At 44.3% G+C, this 18,628-nt stretch overlaps 1 protein-coding gene across 2 annotated transcripts in view; it reads left to right on the top strand.

The window, feature by feature from the left end:
• TENM3 (teneurin transmembrane protein 3) overlaps positions 1-18,628 on the top strand; it is a 319,503-nt gene that overhangs the window by 280,687 nt on the left and 20,188 nt on the right. For both annotated transcript variants that reach the window (XM_073798728.1, XM_073798729.1), the window contains 2 exons: positions 13,079-13,254; positions 15,028-15,263. In XM_073798728.1, coding sequence (XP_073654829.1) covers positions 13,079-13,254; positions 15,028-15,263 — 412 coding nt within the window. The remainder of the gene's footprint in view (positions 1-13,078; positions 13,255-15,027; positions 15,264-18,628) is intronic.

The following is an 18,628-nucleotide window of genomic DNA, read 5'->3' as shown; positions in this document are numbered from 1 at the left end:
TTAGACCTTTTAAGGGTACTTGGTACTTTCGTAAAGAAGGGATGTGAGAGGTTTGACAATGGTCACAGTTTTACCAAAACCACAAGGAGATTATGGGGGAAAAAAAACACACTTCACAGTTGAAAAACACCTGTTTTCTATGACTTTTGTGACAGTAGTTCCTAGATCTGTTACATGCTGTATCTATCTACGTACAACTACCTTGCAAAGAAAGATTAAACTTTTCAGCCCAAATTCCCATTTGTATGTGTCCAGCTTTCTAGCTAGCCTAGTGTCTAAAAAGCCTTGAGATTAAAGCTTTATCGGATAGAAACAGATGGGAGAAGACCTGGGATCAATAAATTGCCTACCAGTAAAAAGTGCAGTCGCTGCAGTTTCTGCCAAAGAAATTTTAAAAGAGAATTAGCTGAAATTGCATGTTTTAATTTCACTTCTTTTTTTCTTAGTGCAAACTTTCATTTACCATCAGCATGTCACAGTCTTGCGACATGTGTGGCACAGAACGTACAGAGTGAAATGTGAAAGTATTTTCTAAAATGCAAGCTGTGCTATTATCTCTGTAGCTCCCACGGCTCCTGGGAGCTTGCAGTGCACGTAGAACGCTCCCAACAGCTATTTGTTGAATGAAGGAGTAGAGGAGTTCACCTGTGGTCAGGTGAACGGTTATTTATAGAGAAGAGTCGGATGAAACCTAGAGCTGCCTCCGTTGGGAGAGTATCATGTGAATGTTTGCCTTCTGAAACAGTTCAGACTTTTCCGTAGCAAGAGTTAATGCTGAAAATATTAACACTTCTCATTTTTGTTGTTGATTTTTTGAAATATATTTACCTACTATTACACATTTACTCTCTTTTGCTTTATAAAGTAAGGACTTCCTCAGTTGACCTTGTTATTACAATAATTAACGAAAATTAAAACTTCATACTGGTAGCACTTTCTTCTGAAATGTTGGGATTAAAGAGTTAAAGACAGAAAACATTTCCCATGCAAATACAGTTTAAGTATACTGTTGCTCCTGGTAACAGGAAGAATGGCTCTAGGAAAAGGAAACCCGACTCTCAACTTGAGATTCTCATCAGTCACCAACAAAATAGGGTGACTTTCGGGTTCACTGATAGTTTGCAAAGCACAAGAAACCTTCATTTCAGAAACTAGAGATACCGTCTTTGGCACAGCAATTTCTCTCCGTGTTACGTGTGATTTTTGTGTCCCTACTGTGATTTGTTAGGGAAGTGGCCAGTGTTCTTAGACATGCTACAGACGGTGTGATAGGAAGACAGGTGTCAGGTAGTTTATAACTCAGCTCTGAAATCCCTGAGTTAGACTAATATGTTTCACGAGCGGAATAATTATTTGTTGCTAATTGAATAAGCCATCTTGCCTCAGACCTCCTCTTCCGTTGAGTTGCTGGGCGGTAGAAAGGATGTCCATCTGGCTCTGGTGTCCCCTTGTCTGAGGACCCTGTGATGAGCCTACTTACCCCCTTCACTTAGTATTAGGGAGTATTTTGTGCTGGTCTTCATACCATTTTCAAACAATTATCACACGTTATAATTCCTTAGCTAGAGTAATTCCAGGGAGACCCAAAAGATCTTACTTGCTAGAAATCTATTATTTAAAAAGTTCATAGCCAGAGCGAAACCTCAGTTCTTCACTTGAATGCACACAAAAGCAAACCCAGTGTATTGAACTGGGCAATTGAGTCAAGTATTTAATGGCTAACGGCATTTCACAGTTCTCTGCTTGCTCACCCCGTAAGCTACAAACCGTGCGGGCACATCTAGAGGCTCTTCTGTCTGCTTAGAGAAGACAGCGTGGAAAAAACACCTCTGAGTTCTGGCTGACGTGTACGTGCGCACAGCCGGGCGGTGACAGTTTTCTGTCTTGGGACTTGGAATATTTGGGGCTTTATATGCACGGGGCTGACTGTGGTCTTTCGTGAGCTCTATTCAGATTCACGGAGCAAATAAATGAGTTTCAGCTCTTGCACATTCACGGAGGTGTATATGGGTCTCCAGCTTCTCATTTGGGTGCTTTACTGTCCCTCATTCAAGCTGAGCAATTTCAGAACGAGCTTCTTAACCATTTCTTTATAATGAACGTAACCCCGAGCGCACGACAGATCTACAGCTGCCACTGACATCAGTTCCGATCGTCTGGGAGAAGATGGAAAAGGGCATCTCAGAGAAGGAGAGAGAGGCAGCGTAAGGCGTACCTGGGCTTCAGATCCAGAGCAGTGAGCAAAAAGCGCAGGGAACCTAGGAGAACTCAGTGGTGGTTATTCCCGGTCGGGAAGGATGCGTGCGGTCCCCTTGACACTGAATCATGTCTAAATAGTTGGGCATCTGTGCCAGGCTGTGTTCTCTTGATGTGTGTGTGTGACTATAATAGCTCATGATGTTAGAGAAATCACAGAGGCACCTTCCATGGGACGAAACTGAGAAGATAACCTTTCCCTTGGTAGGCATCTGACATCAAACCCAGAAATTCAAACGCTGAAACCACGTTTCGTTGCTATTTCTGCCCAAAATTGCATTAAAAACAAAGCAACCCATTTTACAAATACATTTCTAAAACTGATGCCCAATTCCTCTCCTTTATTTTCCTTTTTCTCTTTCTTTCCTCATGGAAGAAAAAATTTGCTGCATTAAGGATGATTTTAAGAGATTTTATCAGCAGATCACTTAAATTCATGGGAAAATGCTGTGGTTGATTTCCATTTTTGCTGTTTTGTTTAATTGTGTAATAATTTTGCTTTAAGTTTGTAACCAGAATGTATAGTCCCAGGGACATCAGTAAAAAAAAGTGTGTAGCCAATTGAATAATTGTACATTTTTGTACATTTCAAACACTAACCTGAACGCTACTAAGGCAATGCTTTTACTAATGCTTGATTTAATCCAATTTTCTTCTGCAATCTAGTTTTAAGTTAGATGACCTGATAGCATCATATCTGGGTGTGTCAGCAACTTCCCTTACACAGTGATTATCAGATGATTTACTTACTCTAAGACCAAGTTATATACACCAGCCATTTTAAAGGGTTGTCTGATAACAGGGCAAGAAATCTACACGGTGACAACTGGTGAAAGGGAACTTTACTATTTTATAATCACAGAACTGAAGATGGACAGTTGGGTATTTTCCAGAGACTGTCCGGCATCTCTGACTGATTCCTATGATATCAAAATAAAAGCAACCTCAGCATCCCTCCCTCCAGGCTACCCTAACTCCTAGACTCCCAGAAGAAGCCCCTTGCCTGTGTTCCAGGATCCTGGCTTCAGAATATCTTGAGGTGTCAAAGCACAGCTAACGTGGACTCTGTTCTCTTCTGGACTCCATCCCAGGGTTGGGGGAGATGACCTAGGAAGGAGATAAGATGATTGGGGAAACCATCATCCCTGATTCCTCATAGCATCCCTTCCATCCATCCCTAGTTTCTTCCATATAACAAAGTGAATCAGCTATACATGTACATATATCCCCATATGCCCTCCCTCTTGCGTCTCCCTCCCACCCTCCCTATCCCACCCTCTAGGTGGTCACAAAGCACCGAGCTGATCTCCCTGTGCTATGCGGCTGCTTCCCACTAGCTATCTGTTTTACATTTGGTAATGTATATATGTCCATGCCTCTCTCTCACTTCGTCCCAGCTTCTCCCTCCCTGCCGTGTCCTCAAGTCCATTCTCTACGTCTGCGTCTTTATTCCTGTCCTGCCCCTAGGTTCATGAGAACCATTTTTTTTTTTAGATTCCATATATAATCTGAGGTTCTTAAAGTGAGAGCCCTAAAGGTACGAAGCAAGGTGAGCAGGCCGAGGTGGGGTGTCCAGGCCAGAGGAGAGCATTTCCTTGGAGGCAGAGCGTGGTAGGTTTTAGAAAGAATGTGCAGCTCAGAATGACAAGAGCGCAGAGCATGTGTGAAAGCAGGAAAAAGAAGGTGGGTGGAGATCACAGTTTCCATCAAGCAGGGCTAAACCTGACCACCTGGTGATCCTGGGTGGACAGGCTTCCCATGAAGGAGATTACCAGGAAGGCAACGTGGTCCATCTGGGGACAATATAAGGATGGACTGAATGTAGAAAAGTAGGAGGCTGAGAAAAGGGGGAGAGAGGAGTTAGGAGACAGTAAATCCAGTTGGGAGGTGAAGGCCTGACCCACAGACGGGCACTGAAATTGCAGAGAAGGAGGTGGTTCGTCATTAGGAAATGAAATATAACATGGTGACTGAATGCAAGAGGAGAGGGAAAAGAGAATCTGCTGACCTAGCGACCAAGTGGGCAGGAAATACAGGGAGGACGCAGGTTGGTAGAAACAGATGAGCTCTGATTTGGAAACTATGGCTTTGAGGGGACCGTAGTCCATTCCAGCCCAGCATGTGTTCGGAAACAGCCAGTGAGAACTCAGGGCAAGTCAATTCTAGAGACGTGGGCATGGGGCCCATGGAAAGAGCTGAGCCCCAGGTGTGAATGAGATCTAGCTGGGAGGAAACGTGTGAATATATGAATTTACAGACTAGGGTTTCCTATGGCTCAACAACGGAGACAGTACGAGTGTTCACACTTCAGGGTCGCCTTTTCTGCTACTGGACGCCATCCCCCCGATTACTGATGCCATCAGATCTGGGCCTCGCCTTGTGTGTTACCTCCCCTTCTGTATTTGTCCCCTCTTTGCTCCCTCTTGTTCCTTAACTGCCTACGTCTGACCATCCCTCTGCTTTCCCTCCATCCTCACACTTTCCACGATATCCACTCTCTCATAAAGCTTGTGAATAGACGGCATTTTAGTCTAAGTGTTGTTCATCTTAGATTCCCAGTCTCCCCACTACATCTATTGTTTGTCCTCCCAGTCCCTCCTTATTTCCAAATCATTGACGTCCCATTCGTACCTTGATGCCTCTTTCTCTCTGTTCTCTATTTGCCGTCTTTTCTGAGAAGCAGCGTAAGCTGATTGGGAAAAGGCATTCGGTGTGGAAACTGAGAACCTGGGCTCCAGCCTGACTTTGTCACTTACTCCACCTGTGGGTCCGCGCAAGGCACGGCGCCCCTCTAAAATTCTGTGCCCTCACCTGCGAAATGCAAGGCTTCTTAGTAATTAAAAATTCTTGCCTGCTCTAAGAAAATGCGTGATTCTGCCATTTCTCCCCAACTTTTCCTAGGTCCCTGTCAAGGCTGATTCCTAAAGAAACAACGTTTAAGAAGTTACCAGATTTCTTTTGCTAAAATAGTGTGGCGTTTCAGCCAAACCTGGTATCTATTGTGCCGCTGGTAGTCATAGCAATTTACAATAATAACATTTCTCTTTCCAAATGGGCTTCGTACTTTTATTTTAACCTTTCCAGCTTTACCATAAGTCTTTCAAATCCACCTTGTCCTCACTCACTGCACAGCCATTTCCTGGGTGGGTCTCAGTGAGTGGCCAGGATACAACGAGGAGCGCTCCGGAGAAGGATGGGTTTGTCCTCTGAGCGCTCCCGGGCCCCATGGAATCAATCAGGGAGGACGAGGGCATGCACAGTTCTGTCTGACAGATTCTTTGGAACAAAAATTTCCCTGACATCCCCTCTCCAGCAAGTCTACATTTCAAGGCCTGGCCAAGACCTGTTATCTAAACAAATAAGACGTGTCCCACTCGTTTCAGCCTTCCGTAGTCAATAAACCTTTTCTAAATGGTTTGACTAAGATCCTGTGTTAATGAGGGCTCACCCACAGTCTTTCAATCCACAAAGGGAGCTAATTCTGGAATGTCCTGACTCGGATCCCTTTGTCTCAGGCCTGTGAATTTCAGGGCTGGTCATCATCACTTCATCAGCTCTCCCTGATATGGTGATGACCACGGAAGGAAAGAGGCATTGGGCCACTTTTCTTGAATTCGATCTTTGAAAAATATCGAAAATAATGAAAAATGTCCTATCCACGACCATCTGTCACTAGGCTCGATGTTCAAAGTAAGGGCGGGACCAGAGGTGAGAAAGCAAAGATCTGCCTTTGTCTGTGGTCTTCTGAACTCGTGTTGTCTGGGTGTCTGTGGTCTTCTGAACTCGTGTTGTCCGGGTGTCCGTGGTCTTCTGAACTCATGTTATCTGGGTGTCTGTGGTCTTCTGAACTCATGTTGTCTGGGTGTCTGTGGTCTTCTGAACTCATGTTGTCTGCGTGTCTGTGGTCTTCTGAACTCGTGTTGTCCGGGTGTCCGTGGTCTTCTGAACTCATGTTATCTGGGTGTCTGTGGTCTTCTGAACTCATGTTGTCTGGGTGTCTGTGGTCTTCTGAACTCATGTTATCTGGGTGTCTGTGGTCTTCTGAACTCATGTTATCTGGGTGTCTGTGGTCTTCTGAACTCATGTTATCTGGGTGTCTGTGGTCTTCTGAACTCATGTTGTCTGGGTGTCTGTGGTCTTCTGAACTCGTGTTGTCTGGGTGTCTGTGGTCTTCTGAACTCATGTTATCTGGGTGTTGCCAAACAGGATAGTGGCTTGACTGTAGGCCGCTGCCCTTTCCGGGTTTATGAAGCAAAGCAATGGCCAGAATTTTGCCCCATCGCAAGACCTCTGAATAAAATGCAACAGCAGCAGAGAAATGTGTGTGTTAACCCCTCTTTCCGCTCCCACCCTTGCAGTTCCACCCGTTCTCATCAGGATCCTCTTAGCCCTGGACACAAACATCATGTAAAATAATACCTTCTTTTGTCTTTCTTACTTTGCATCTTCCCCGTTAGTTCTGGTAATGTGTAGGTAGCAGACAGCTAAGTACCAGGTGAACCAATGATTTAAGGGTTGGTTGATTGCTCTACTTCCCTTGATGATGGAAGCATTTTGCATTTTCTCTTCAGAACCTGATTTTTTGAGGATTTCTAACTGACAACATTGCTCCTGAATTCAAAGAAATTATGATTTGCCTGTGAGATCGCTGTTAAAATATACAAACCTCAGTTTCGTTCCCAGAATGCTTACACGTAAATTCTTTTGATAAGAGTGTTACAAATCGCATTGTTGCTATTAGGGTTCCAGACAGTCCACCGCGAGAAGCTTAAGTCGGGTTCTGTTCTGGTTTTGCCGTTTGCGCACGTCCTTCACCAGGCCTGCAGACCCAGGAGCGCTTTGTGCATATGTTTGTGTTATGATGAGGTTGATTTTGTTCTGCTTTACCACAATGACGGATAAGAAGCTATTACGGGTTAGCACTGTGAAAAAAGTATTGCCGTACAGATGGCAAGGTTGGGGGCGGATTTTGTTTGGGGGTTTTTTTTTTTGGTTTTGCAGCTGTTAAACAGTGAAAGGACATTGGATTAAAGGAACTCCGATAGATGGGAGAAAAGATTCTCCCTCTGTGTCGGGGGGACAGTGGGGGAAAGACAGGTTGATTACGTCTTTCCTGGGAATGCTTACTGGGACTCAAGTCTAAAAGCACACGGATGCAGCCCCACTCAGCAGCTTATTCCGGGTGGCCCTGGGGAAGACGCGGAAGAGCCAGCCATGACTGGCTCCCTTCCAGACCAACACCTCCTGGTGTCTCAGCTTCTCAAGACAGGCTGATCTGGACTAGAGAAACCAGTCAGAGGTGACACATGCGTTTAGCTGGCTGGTGTCCATTCCTCTACAGGTGAGGAGAATAAAGGTCTGGGAGAGGAGCATCGCCAACATTTTAGGAGTAAATACATACATTTGTCTCACCTTTGAGACCAGTTCAGCGTGCGGCTGAATCGCAAGGCAAGGGGGACAGGGCAGCCCACTCAAAAGAGCCGCCCCTCTCAGGGCGACGGCTGCCTCTCTTCGCTGGTTTGCTTTCTTCTCTAAAGCCCTGCTCTCATGGACACAGATTTTTCTCAAAACAGAAGGTAATTTTAGAAATGAAACATTTGATTAAAGAAGACATGGGACTTCCCTGGCAGTCCAGTGGTTAAGACTCAGCGCTTCCACCGCAGGGGGCTCGGGTTCGATCCCTGGTCGGGGAACTAAGATCCCGCATGGCGCGCGGGGAGGCCAAAAAAAAAAAAGAAGAAGCCATGTTATGGGGAAGCACTGAAGACAACAGATAATCCTGTTGAGTTTTAAAGAAAACTTGTTACCTTTGTTGAATGATGTTAGTTGACTCTACTGTAATGTATCAACTGAATTGAATGTTTGCTTTTGAACAAGACTTTTTCTGGGTAAGAGTTAAAAGGCTTAGAACAAGCTAACAGACAACAGAAATAAGTATATCAGATTTTTTAATGCAACAAACTACATGTTAATTGTTACCTTATTCTTTTTATCTTTAGTAGACACTTTTAAAAGTGTCTAACTCACCAACACGTGGTGTATAATGAAGACAGAACTATAATAAATTAGTTTTGTTCTGATGTTTTAGACCACTTGCAAAAAAAAAGTTTCCAAGAACTTTGTTTCTACCTGAATACATTTGCGGTATCAATAGTCTATTGACCTTGGTTGGTGACAGTCTCAGTCAGTGTTTCTCTCCGTTGAGGAACCACTAGAAGATGTTTAAGCAGAGAAGCGTGGTACTCGGGGTGGGTTTCGGAAGATGGATTTGGTAGCCGTGAGTATGGGGAGAGGCGACAAGACCAGCTTTTGAAATCTAGGGTGGCTGTGGGAGTGGGAAGATATGTGAGAGACATTGTGAAGGAAAAGTAAAGAGTTGGGAACTTCTCTCTGTAAAGGGAAGCGAGAGAGAAAATTTCACGTCAGAACGGAATCAGCGTCTTCAACTGAGAAGGTCTGAGGCTCTGGCTTTCCGGGGCATTTGTCGATAATCCCGCTGTTTAGGAAACGTAAAAAGAGATTTAAAAATATACCACAAAGGCTAAAACAGCAAGTATAGGCAAAAAAACGCAAAATCAAAATTAAAGACGAACAAACAGAGAAACATCAGTGAAGAGCATCACAAAGGTCGTGGGGAGCCTGAGGGATTTGCCTTTTCCAGCAAAAGGGGCCTTTGTCAAGAGGGGTCAACCGGGAGTAAAGAAGAATGTGCTGTGCGATGAACTTGAAGCCGTGCAGCTGCGACCGGATGAGTGGAAAGGGGGGCATCAAGTTGATGTTCTAGTCAGATTCCCTGGAGCCTATCGCACTGTAAATTCAAGAAGCTCATAAAAGAAAACCATGTCTCAGATCTACAAGCTGGGCAGGCCTGGTTCACCAGCGAGGCCAAGCAGCATTCTGTAGAGCCGCGAAGCTGTGCGGAAGCAGAGAGTATGTCCAGAGGCGTGTGTTTGATGGGAAGGCCCCTGTTAGCACCCGGGATCAAAGCTTTTCAGAGGACAGGCAAACATCGGCTGCTGCGTTGTTTTTCTGCTTTTGCCAGAGAAGGGATCGCCTGCCACGTCTGAAAGGCATCTTGGCCCCTCCCTTATCCGGCATCCCCTGGCAATTCTAATGGCTGCCATCCATCTTGTTGCATTTCTGTTGTCATAGATGCGAATCTGTGCAGAAGTTTTCACAGATCCACAGTGAAATGGAAAAAATAAATAATGATGGGGAGAACGTTTTCATAAAGCTTTACTGGTCCTTGTCAAGAACCTTCACCCTGAAGTTAGGTCCTTTCTATCTGTGGCATGAGTAATGGCCTTTCTTTATGAAATGATGCTAGTTAGAGGTGAGGAGTTTTTATTTAAAAACTCTCTGTTGGGCCCCAGTTTTATTTTTTGTACTGGTTTGTGAAATCGGCAAGTCTGGGAAGGATTCCCTGCTTGACGTGGCGCCCCGCCCCTGGGCTCCTTGCTTCCCTTTAAAACCTTCGTCACAGTCCCCAGTGATGAGCCTCCCTCTACCATATCAGGGACCCTAAGCGGACCCTCCGCTTCAGTGGGCTCTTCTGCTCCCTGACCTCACAGCCCGTCCGTCCTCAGTCCTCTGCACCCTCTCCCTGGCTGTCTTCCTGGCTGGAATGTGTCCTGTGCCTTCCTTACTCACCTGTATAAATCCGCATCGATTTTAAGGCCCAGCTTAGGTCCCCACCTTGACGTGGCCCTTCCCTGCTCTGCTCCAGCATGATCGCTCCATCACCTGCCCTCAGAGGGTGGGGGACTCTGGACCACCAGACTTCTGATGCTCTGTGTACCCACGATCCCCTCGCACCGTGACTAGCCCACAAAGCTCATTCAGAAACTGGTAGGTGACTGGCGGGGTAGATGCTCTGAGGGCCCTTCCGAAATAGCAGCTTTCCTGGCCGGCCCTGTGCGAGCCCTTCAGCCCTTTTAGTGCCTTAACGTAGATGCAGCCACTCATCTGAAGGCACAAATTGAGGACTTCCAGGGCTAAACTGTGAAGCTGGGCCACTAAGATGCCCGCTTAACCCTCTGTCATTCTAACTGCACTGCCTACAAAGGCTGCTCGTACTTTTATTTTCCAAAGAACCAAAGGCTAATAGGTTAGCGTCTGAATGTGCAGCATCCGATGCTCTCTGGCCATGCGCTCAGCATCCTGTGATAGGAAATGCCTGCCCAGCAGGACAGGGAATGTGGGGTAGGCCAGCGAAAGAGCAGAGGCAAAGCTTGGGGAAGTGCTTTCTGCAGGAGAAAGGTGACAGACCTGCTTTAGATTGAACGGAGCTAGAAAACATAAACCAGCAAAGGGGTTGATAAAGGGCAGGTGAGTGACAGCAGCAAGAATGAATCAGCAGAGTGCTGGCAGGTGGCATCACCTGTATAAAGCTACCATTCTCCACTTCAAGTCAAGCCCTGTGATTTACAGAAGGGCTAAGGGACCTGGGTCCAGTGCATGAAAGTTCCAGTTATGGCCCCATCGTGAGATGCAAAGAGAGCCAGATCAAATCACCTGACCACATCACATTTTCGTTTTTCCACCTGTAAAATGGGAAGGGGGTGGGGGCATAGTGCAGCACTGAACTGCCTTTTACGTAGGAGCATTCCAAAGGATGTTAGTTTATTTTTTCAATTTTTCTACAGCTTCTTCTTTTTTCTTCCAGTGTTATTGAGATATAATGGACAGACAGCACTGTGTAAGTTTAAGGTGTACAGCATAGTGATGGGACTTCCATACCTCATGAAAGGATTATCACAATAAGTTTAGTGAACGTCCATCATCTCCTACAGATACAACATTAAAGAACGAGAAAATACACATGTTTTGCTTGTGATGAGAACTCTTGGGATTTTTCTCTCTTTACAACTTTTATATATAACTGACAGCAGTGTTAATTCTATTTATCACGTTGTACATTACATCCCTAGTACTTACTTATCTTAGGGTGTTCATTTCTTTAAAACACAATAGCTTATTTTTCATCGTATCCTATGAGAAATGTAACGCGCTGCAAGAATTATGTCCAGGTTAAGATTGCACTTTAAGCTGGTTTGGTCAGTAATTCTGTAACTCTGCTTTGCTGCATAAATAAACCTATGCTTGTTTGTTTCAAGAGTAATAACTTCTTCAAAAAAGCAGTTTTGGTTTCTTCCACTGATGTCTTAATCTGCTGGGGGCATTTGGGTTGCTGGAGAGGGAAGGGAGTCTGCTCTTTCACTTCAGCTCTGCCTTTTATGGGTCCAAACAATGATTACACTCAACGGCACATTCTCTCTCTCTCTCTCTCTCTCTCTCTCTCTCTCTCTCTCTCTCTCTCTCTTTCTCCATCCGTCGCCCGCCTCTTTCTCCTGAGTGCCCGTTTCTGCTGCTGGCGAAGCAGCAGGGCGAGTTGTCAGATCAAGTCAGGCAAGCCCATGATCTGAGTGATGCTGTCCCCACTGAAGTAACGGGCCCTGAACAGACATCCGTCTCCTTCCTCCCTTCTGCCTTCCTAGCTCCGCCATGACATTGGCCTTCTAGAGTCTGCTCCTAGTTCCTGTAACCACATTTTTCAAAGCTAATTTTTACAGTCTAGAAGCCCTCTCTCCTTCTATTCCAAAGTATCATTTAAGTCCTTTTTTCTACCCCTTATTCCCTTGTTGCCCCACGTTTACACCCGTTATTAGGGTCCTCTTCACTGTTTTTCCTCCTCTGGTAGCTTCTGTCTTTCGCTAATAAGACTCTTTCTCTCCTAGTTCTGCATCTGGGCTTATTTTAAGTAGGGTATGGTTCAGGTCTCCATTTCACTTAGACCTTTTATTGATGAAGCAGCCTTAGTATTAATATGAAATCCAATCTTAAGTATATTTTTTGTCCCAAGGAAGTCCCTGATTTTTCATCCAGAATTTACATTTTATTCCCTTTCTTCAAACCACCTTGTCATTTTTGAAATTTTCTCTGGTGCTGCCACCAATAGAAAAGTCACCCCCAAAATCAATTTTTTAGTAAAATGTTGTATCTGTAATGCATATTTATGATAATAAGATAGCTTTTTAAATATATCCTAACACTTAAATTATAGGTGCCTCTTATATGCTAAAAAAAAAAGTGAGGGTATCATAAAAAAGCAAATAGTCATTAAATGTCAGGAAATATTACATCTCATTTCAGTAAACATGATAAATCATCATTCAAGATATCACCCACTCCTACAACATGAGTATAGACAAGATAGATTATCTCCACCCCGCCAACATTAAGTCCCAATTTACCATTATAAAGTAGGTCAATCACTGAGAAATAAAGTCTTTAGAAAAGGCCTTATTATATTAATTTGTTGAAGATGTCTCAGGATACCAAAGGAATATCTTTACATATGCAAATACATGCATGTACATACACTGCTTTACAAAATTATATATATATTTTTCCATATTGCACTGCCATAGAGGGCATAAGTTAGTAAAACTTTCAAAAAGGATATAACAGTGAATTAAATCTACTTTATAGAAAATATGGAGGAATACTAAGAAATTTAATATCAGCAAACATGTTCCCTTTGAAACAGCAAATTAGATGTGCAGGAGGAATGTGGTCACACTTGAGAGAATAACGTGCTGGGGAGGGGAGCTGCTCTGTTTACTCTTGCCCTCGCAGGTGAGGCTTCTCTGTGTTCAACAGGCTTCCGATCACTTCAAAGCGTGTTTGAAGTCCTCACTGCACAGCTCATGCACACAGACAAATATTCTTCCAAATGTGTGCAGCTGCTGTTGCTGCAGACGCTCTCATGAGTAAGAAGAACTTTCCTATTTAATGCCGAGTTCATGCCTCTTTTATTCAGCTATGACAGTGAAGGTCGTCTGACAAATGTGACGTTTCCAACCGGAGTGGTCACAAACCTCCATGGAGACATGGACAAGGCTATCACAGTGGACCTTGAGTCATCCAGCCGGGAAGAAGGTGTCAGCATCACTTCAAACCTGTCCTCCATCGACTCATTCTACACCGTGGTTCAAGGTAAGCACGAAAGCAGAGCTTTCAATGGCCCAGTTTAAAATACTACTGGTGGGGCTTCCCTGGCGGTCCAGTGGTTAAGACTTCACCTTCCAATGTAGGGGGTGCGGGTTCGATCCCTGGTCGGGGAGCTAAGATCCCACATGCCTTGGGGCCAAAAAACCAAAACATAAAACAGAAGCAATATTGTAACAAGTTCAATAAAGACTTTAAAAATAGTCCACACCAAAAAAAAACTCTTTAAAAAATAAAATACCACTGGCACCGGGTAGAAAGTGGCAACCCGCATTTTATAAGATGAACCAGGAAAGAGAAGGTGGAAATATAAACCCCTAGAGATATCGATGGGATGGTCTAATGTCTACGTGTAGTGTTTATTTAGTGATATATACGTATATAAAATCACATAACATCTAAAACAATCTGTTAACCTAGAAATGACGGTTTTTTTTCTTTCCCATTTAATAAAACACGTTAATTCCCGCTCTTCGCTTGCATCTAAAGGCCCTTAGGCCTCATCATCACTGCCGTGGAAGGCCAGCAGGCCGAGCTTTCCGAATCCGTGCACGATGCAGCATTCGAATCGCGTCTCATGCCATCACTGGGGGTTGTGTGCCCATATGTGTAATAGCTCAGCTTTCCGTTTTTTCATTCAGTCTGTAGGTATATGTGTCCAATAACTCCATGATGGACCCTCCCACCGTATTCCTTTTTGATGTAATCTTGAAAAGGCCTGTTTACAATGACAATTGCAACTGTGAGGTCATTGCTCTAAGACTCATTGCTAAGTCTGAGTTAAGCTTCTCTGACTCTTTTTTTTTTTTACCAATTCTGTCAGGTAATCTCTCTCTACAGTCATCTAAAATCAGTATTGCTTGAATTCATTGCTTCCCCAAATGGTCCTGTATTATTCAAAATTTTTAACTTGAGGCAATAGCCTACAATATGAGAGGGTGTTTTGTACAAAATATGACTTCCTTTTTTTTTTTTTTAATTTATTTGTTTTTGGCTGCGTTGGGTCTTCGTTGCTATGCGTGGGCTTTCTCTAGTTATGGCGAGCGGGGGCTACTCTTCGTTGCGGTGCGCGGGCTTCTCATTGCGATGGCTTCCCTTGTTGTGGAGCACAGGCTCAAGGCACGCGGGCTTCATTAGTTGTGGCACGCAGGCTCAGTAGTTGTGGCGCACGGGCTTAGTTGCTCCGTGGCATGTGGGATCTTCCCAGACCAGGGCTCGAACCCGTGTCCCCTGCATTAGTAGGCAGATTCTTAACCACTGCGCCACCAGGGAAGCCCGACTTCCTTTTTTAAAGTCAATTTCAGGGGGAAATATCTCCTTATATTTTTGGTATAGAAGGTACAGATATTAAATCATTTAAAAAAAATCTTCAACAAAAGATATAGGGATGACTATTGGGAAGATGTCTTCTAAACCCTTGGAGGAGACACACCAGCTTCTGAAAAGAACACATACTTGGTTCTTTGCAAAACATTTACTGGAGGTCGAACCTTCATTTATTTCATCAGGCAAATAAAGTAGAGAAGGACTTTAAATTCCCTAAAGTTTGCCTTTAACATTCAGCCAAATCTGTTACAGCATGAGATGCCAGAAATCGAAGTTGTTTTGTTATTTTCTAAAAGGATATCATTAAGTACTTTTCATTCCCTTATAAATGGAGTCCAGTCAATGTTTTAGAAATTCATGTCACTTCTAACCCCGCAAGCGATCTGGTGTTTAATGCACACCTACAGTTCGTGTTTTCTGCTGCTTGTTTTCTAGATCAGTTAAGAAACAGCTACCAGGTTGGTTACGACGGCTCCCTTCGAATCCTGTACGCCAGTGGCCTGGATTCGCACTACCAGACAGAGCCACACGTTCTGGCCGGCACAGCTAACCCAACAGTTGCCAAAAGAAACATGACTCTTCCTGGTGAAAACGGTCAGAATTTGGTGGAATGGAGATTCCGAAAAGAGCAAGCCCAAGGCAAAGTCAATGTCTTTGGTCGAAAGCTCAGGGTAAGTCAGTGTCAGAGCGAGGTGACAGCCACCCGGTCCTCCGTGTCATGCTGTGGCCTGTCCACGAGGGCGGGCCTAGGACTCATCTCCTGTTCACACTCAGGGTAACACCTTACCTTAGAGCATGAGTTACAGCCAACCATCAAGCCATCAGATCGCTCATAGAAAAACTATTTGAGAAAAGTGTTTTCTTAATATAGCTTTGATTAAAAATCAGTTCTTCCCATAGAGAATGGACTTGAGGATATGGGGAGGGGGAAGGGTTAGCTGGGACAAAGTGAGAGAGTGGCATGGACATATATACACTACCAAATGTAAAATAGATAGCTAGTGGGAAGCAGCCGCATAGCACAGGGAGATCAGCTCGGTGCTCTGTGACCACCTGGAGGGGTGGGATAGGGAAGGTGGGAGGGAGACGCAAGAGGGAGGGGATATGGGGATATATGTATTCCCATAGCTGATTCACTTGGTTATACAGCAGAAGCTAACACACCACTGTAAAGCAATTATACTCCAAAAAAGGTGTTAAATTAAAAAAAAAAATCAGTTCTTCCCTGGGAGACTAGGGTAGCGCACGTAGCACAATTCCAGCTAGCTGGGTGGCCGACAGATTCTTGTCTTACTGATGTTGCCCTAACAACCTTACGCCTTTCCTTTACCCACTCAGGAGTGATGGCTTCCTAATGGGATGGGGATGGGTAAGAGTTGGATGAAATGTTAAAAGTATTCCAAGTCATAAATATGTATCTTGAAAGAGGTGGGTTGGCCTTTGAAAGGTGGATCCTTCCTTTGCATTCTCAATATTTTTAAAGTACAGCTTAGGCACCTAGAAGAGGACCAACGTCGGAAACCCCCTGCCACCTCCTCCCTATTGAAGGGAAACCCAAACTGACGTTACTGTTATGAGAAGTGTGATGACATTGCTGATTACGCTAGTGTAATTGACCTCTGCAAAGTGTTCTCTGTGTTGCCTTCTTAGGTGTTTTTATTCCTCCATCTCACATTGTGGGCCAACGAGATCTAGAAAGCAAGCTGTGCTTTATGATAGCTGTTTGGTAAAGACATCATAGATTAACTACTAAAACACAGGTTACAAGGAACCACCTTCAAACCACTATAAACTGAACTGGATTCATTCTTTCTATTAGCAAACAGATTTTCATTTATCAGATAAATGTGGATAACTATTCCTAAAATTACTTCCCTTGCTGTTTAAAAAAAAGTTACTTAAAATCAAGGAGAGACAAAAAACATGGAGGATACCATTCATGTCCTTTTTTCAGCACCAAAAAATGGTTAAATTATTATTATTATAACAGGCCAACATTATTTCCCAGGACAAGCCCTCATGGTAAGAAACAGCTACTACATATTGTCTCTGGCTATTTCCAAGAAATAGAAATGAAGTGAGAAGGAATCAGTGCCTCAAATACAGACTGTCCAACTCACAGTTACATTCTAATTCCTCTTCAGTTGCAAGGCAGGGGTTGGGACTCCTAATGCACGGTCTTCTGAAACCAGTGTTGTGCTCCCACTTCACCCGTCTCCCAGGCTATGGGAGCCTGGATGCCCTAGCTCCGGGGCCCTGCACCAGGAGTTCTGGTGGATAGGAGCTGGGAGGCTGGAAGGAGGTTATCCCGTGAGAAGGGCCAGAAGAAGATGGAATAGAACCTCAGAAAGAAGAGCATGATTAGGGGGCAAGTAACATGATGGGAAGAAAACAAGCTCCAGGCTCATTCCGGGGTCGCTTTCAGAGGGTCTTGGTCTGTTACCAGAGTCAGCGCCAGCCCTGGCCTTTTCTTCTGCCGAAACAAGGAACTGAGCTGCCTGCGTGCCTGTCGGCTGCTACCACTGACCGCTGCCCCGGGCCGTGCTTGCTTGGGTCACTGCAAACTGGAAGCTAGTTCACAGGCTTTGTCTTAGTCAGCTACCCCTACAGCAGGTGTGGTGTGCCCGCACTCACACAGACACACACGCGCAGAGTCCCACGGGTACCTGGACACGGGACTTACTTCATCAAAAGACACGAAGGTTCTCGCATTTGTGCTCAAAAAATGTGGGTTCTAGATCAGGCTCCACTTTTTACTAATAGTAGATCTTATAGGAAAATCCTAACATCTGTAAAGCTCATTTTCCTTACCTATATGATGATATCCATATCATGACGGCAATAATACGATATTGTCTAGATAATATCCTGACCTTATGACACAGACACGATATAGATTAGCTGTATTATGGATAAATACAATTTGCCCTACCCTGCCGCTGTCTCACACAATTGTTACAGAACAAATGAGATAATGTGAAAATCCTTGAAAAACGAAAGGCATGATTACATATTCCGTAACCCTAACCCAGAGAATCTGAACCATGGGCGCAAACAGTGGGCATTTATTCCCACACAACAGATGGATAGGAAAAATCTGGTTAACTCACTTGTTACGAAAACACAAGAAAGATTATGGGAAATGCTTTGCCCAGAAACTGACCATGTCACATGTGGCCCACTGTTCTTCGAGACAAGCTAGTCTAAGTGCATCCTTCGTTTTCCTTTTTAATACTGATTTTCTAGACATAAAAAAGGAATTAAGAAGAGTAGAGGAAAAAGCCGATTTTAAGTCTCTGATTCTCAGTGTCAGATTCTAAATGAAGAAAACACCTCCCTTTGGGGAGGAAGAGACCAGTGCACACAGGCATGGGTGTGAGTTTCTTTCTAAATACCAGAACGACAATGCCTCAGCAAGTCATTTCAGAAGCTACACTATTTAAAACGGCCTGTTCGTTCACACTGAAAGGAGATTTCCAGCTGATACGTGTGATGGCTCACATAGAGACAGTGCCAAGATCACAAGGGAGGGTTGCGTACTTTCAAGAGAGATATGGGAACATATGTTTATGTATAACTGATTCACTTTGTTATGAAGCAGAAACTAACACCCCGTTGTAAAGCAATTATACCCCAATAAAGATGTTAAAAAAAAAGATAAGATTGGATGTGCTAGCTCGGCTGTGGATTCTGAGAGGAATTCTAGGGAGAAAGCAATGGTGTGAACGTCTCGTTGGAGGACCGGACCTGTAATCTGCCAAATTAGGGCGCAGAGGAGGAAGGAGGGGCGTGACGCGAGGCCACCAGGGCCTCTGAATCAGGAATCAGAGAATCAGCCCGAAGAGCCGCCCGTTTTTGCTCCTCCCTTTCCTGAAACAGAGGACGTCTCCTCTCCTACCTTTCATTATCTCCTAGCAGAAACGTCTTTTCAGTTTTAAGTTACTGGCCTAAATCTAGCTATGGCCTGACACAGGGTGGGCCCTCAAATATTTATTCAATAAATGAAAGAATGAGGAAGAGCCAGCCTTAGAATCGG

This window comes from Tursiops truncatus, chromosome 21, assembly GCF_011762595.2.
Source record: "Tursiops truncatus isolate mTurTru1 chromosome 21, mTurTru1.mat.Y, whole genome shotgun sequence".
Lineage (NCBI taxonomy): Eukaryota > Metazoa > Chordata > Mammalia > Artiodactyla > Delphinidae > Tursiops > Tursiops truncatus.
Note: the sequence above shows the minus strand (reverse complement) of the source record. Positions and strands in the feature narration are given on the sequence as shown.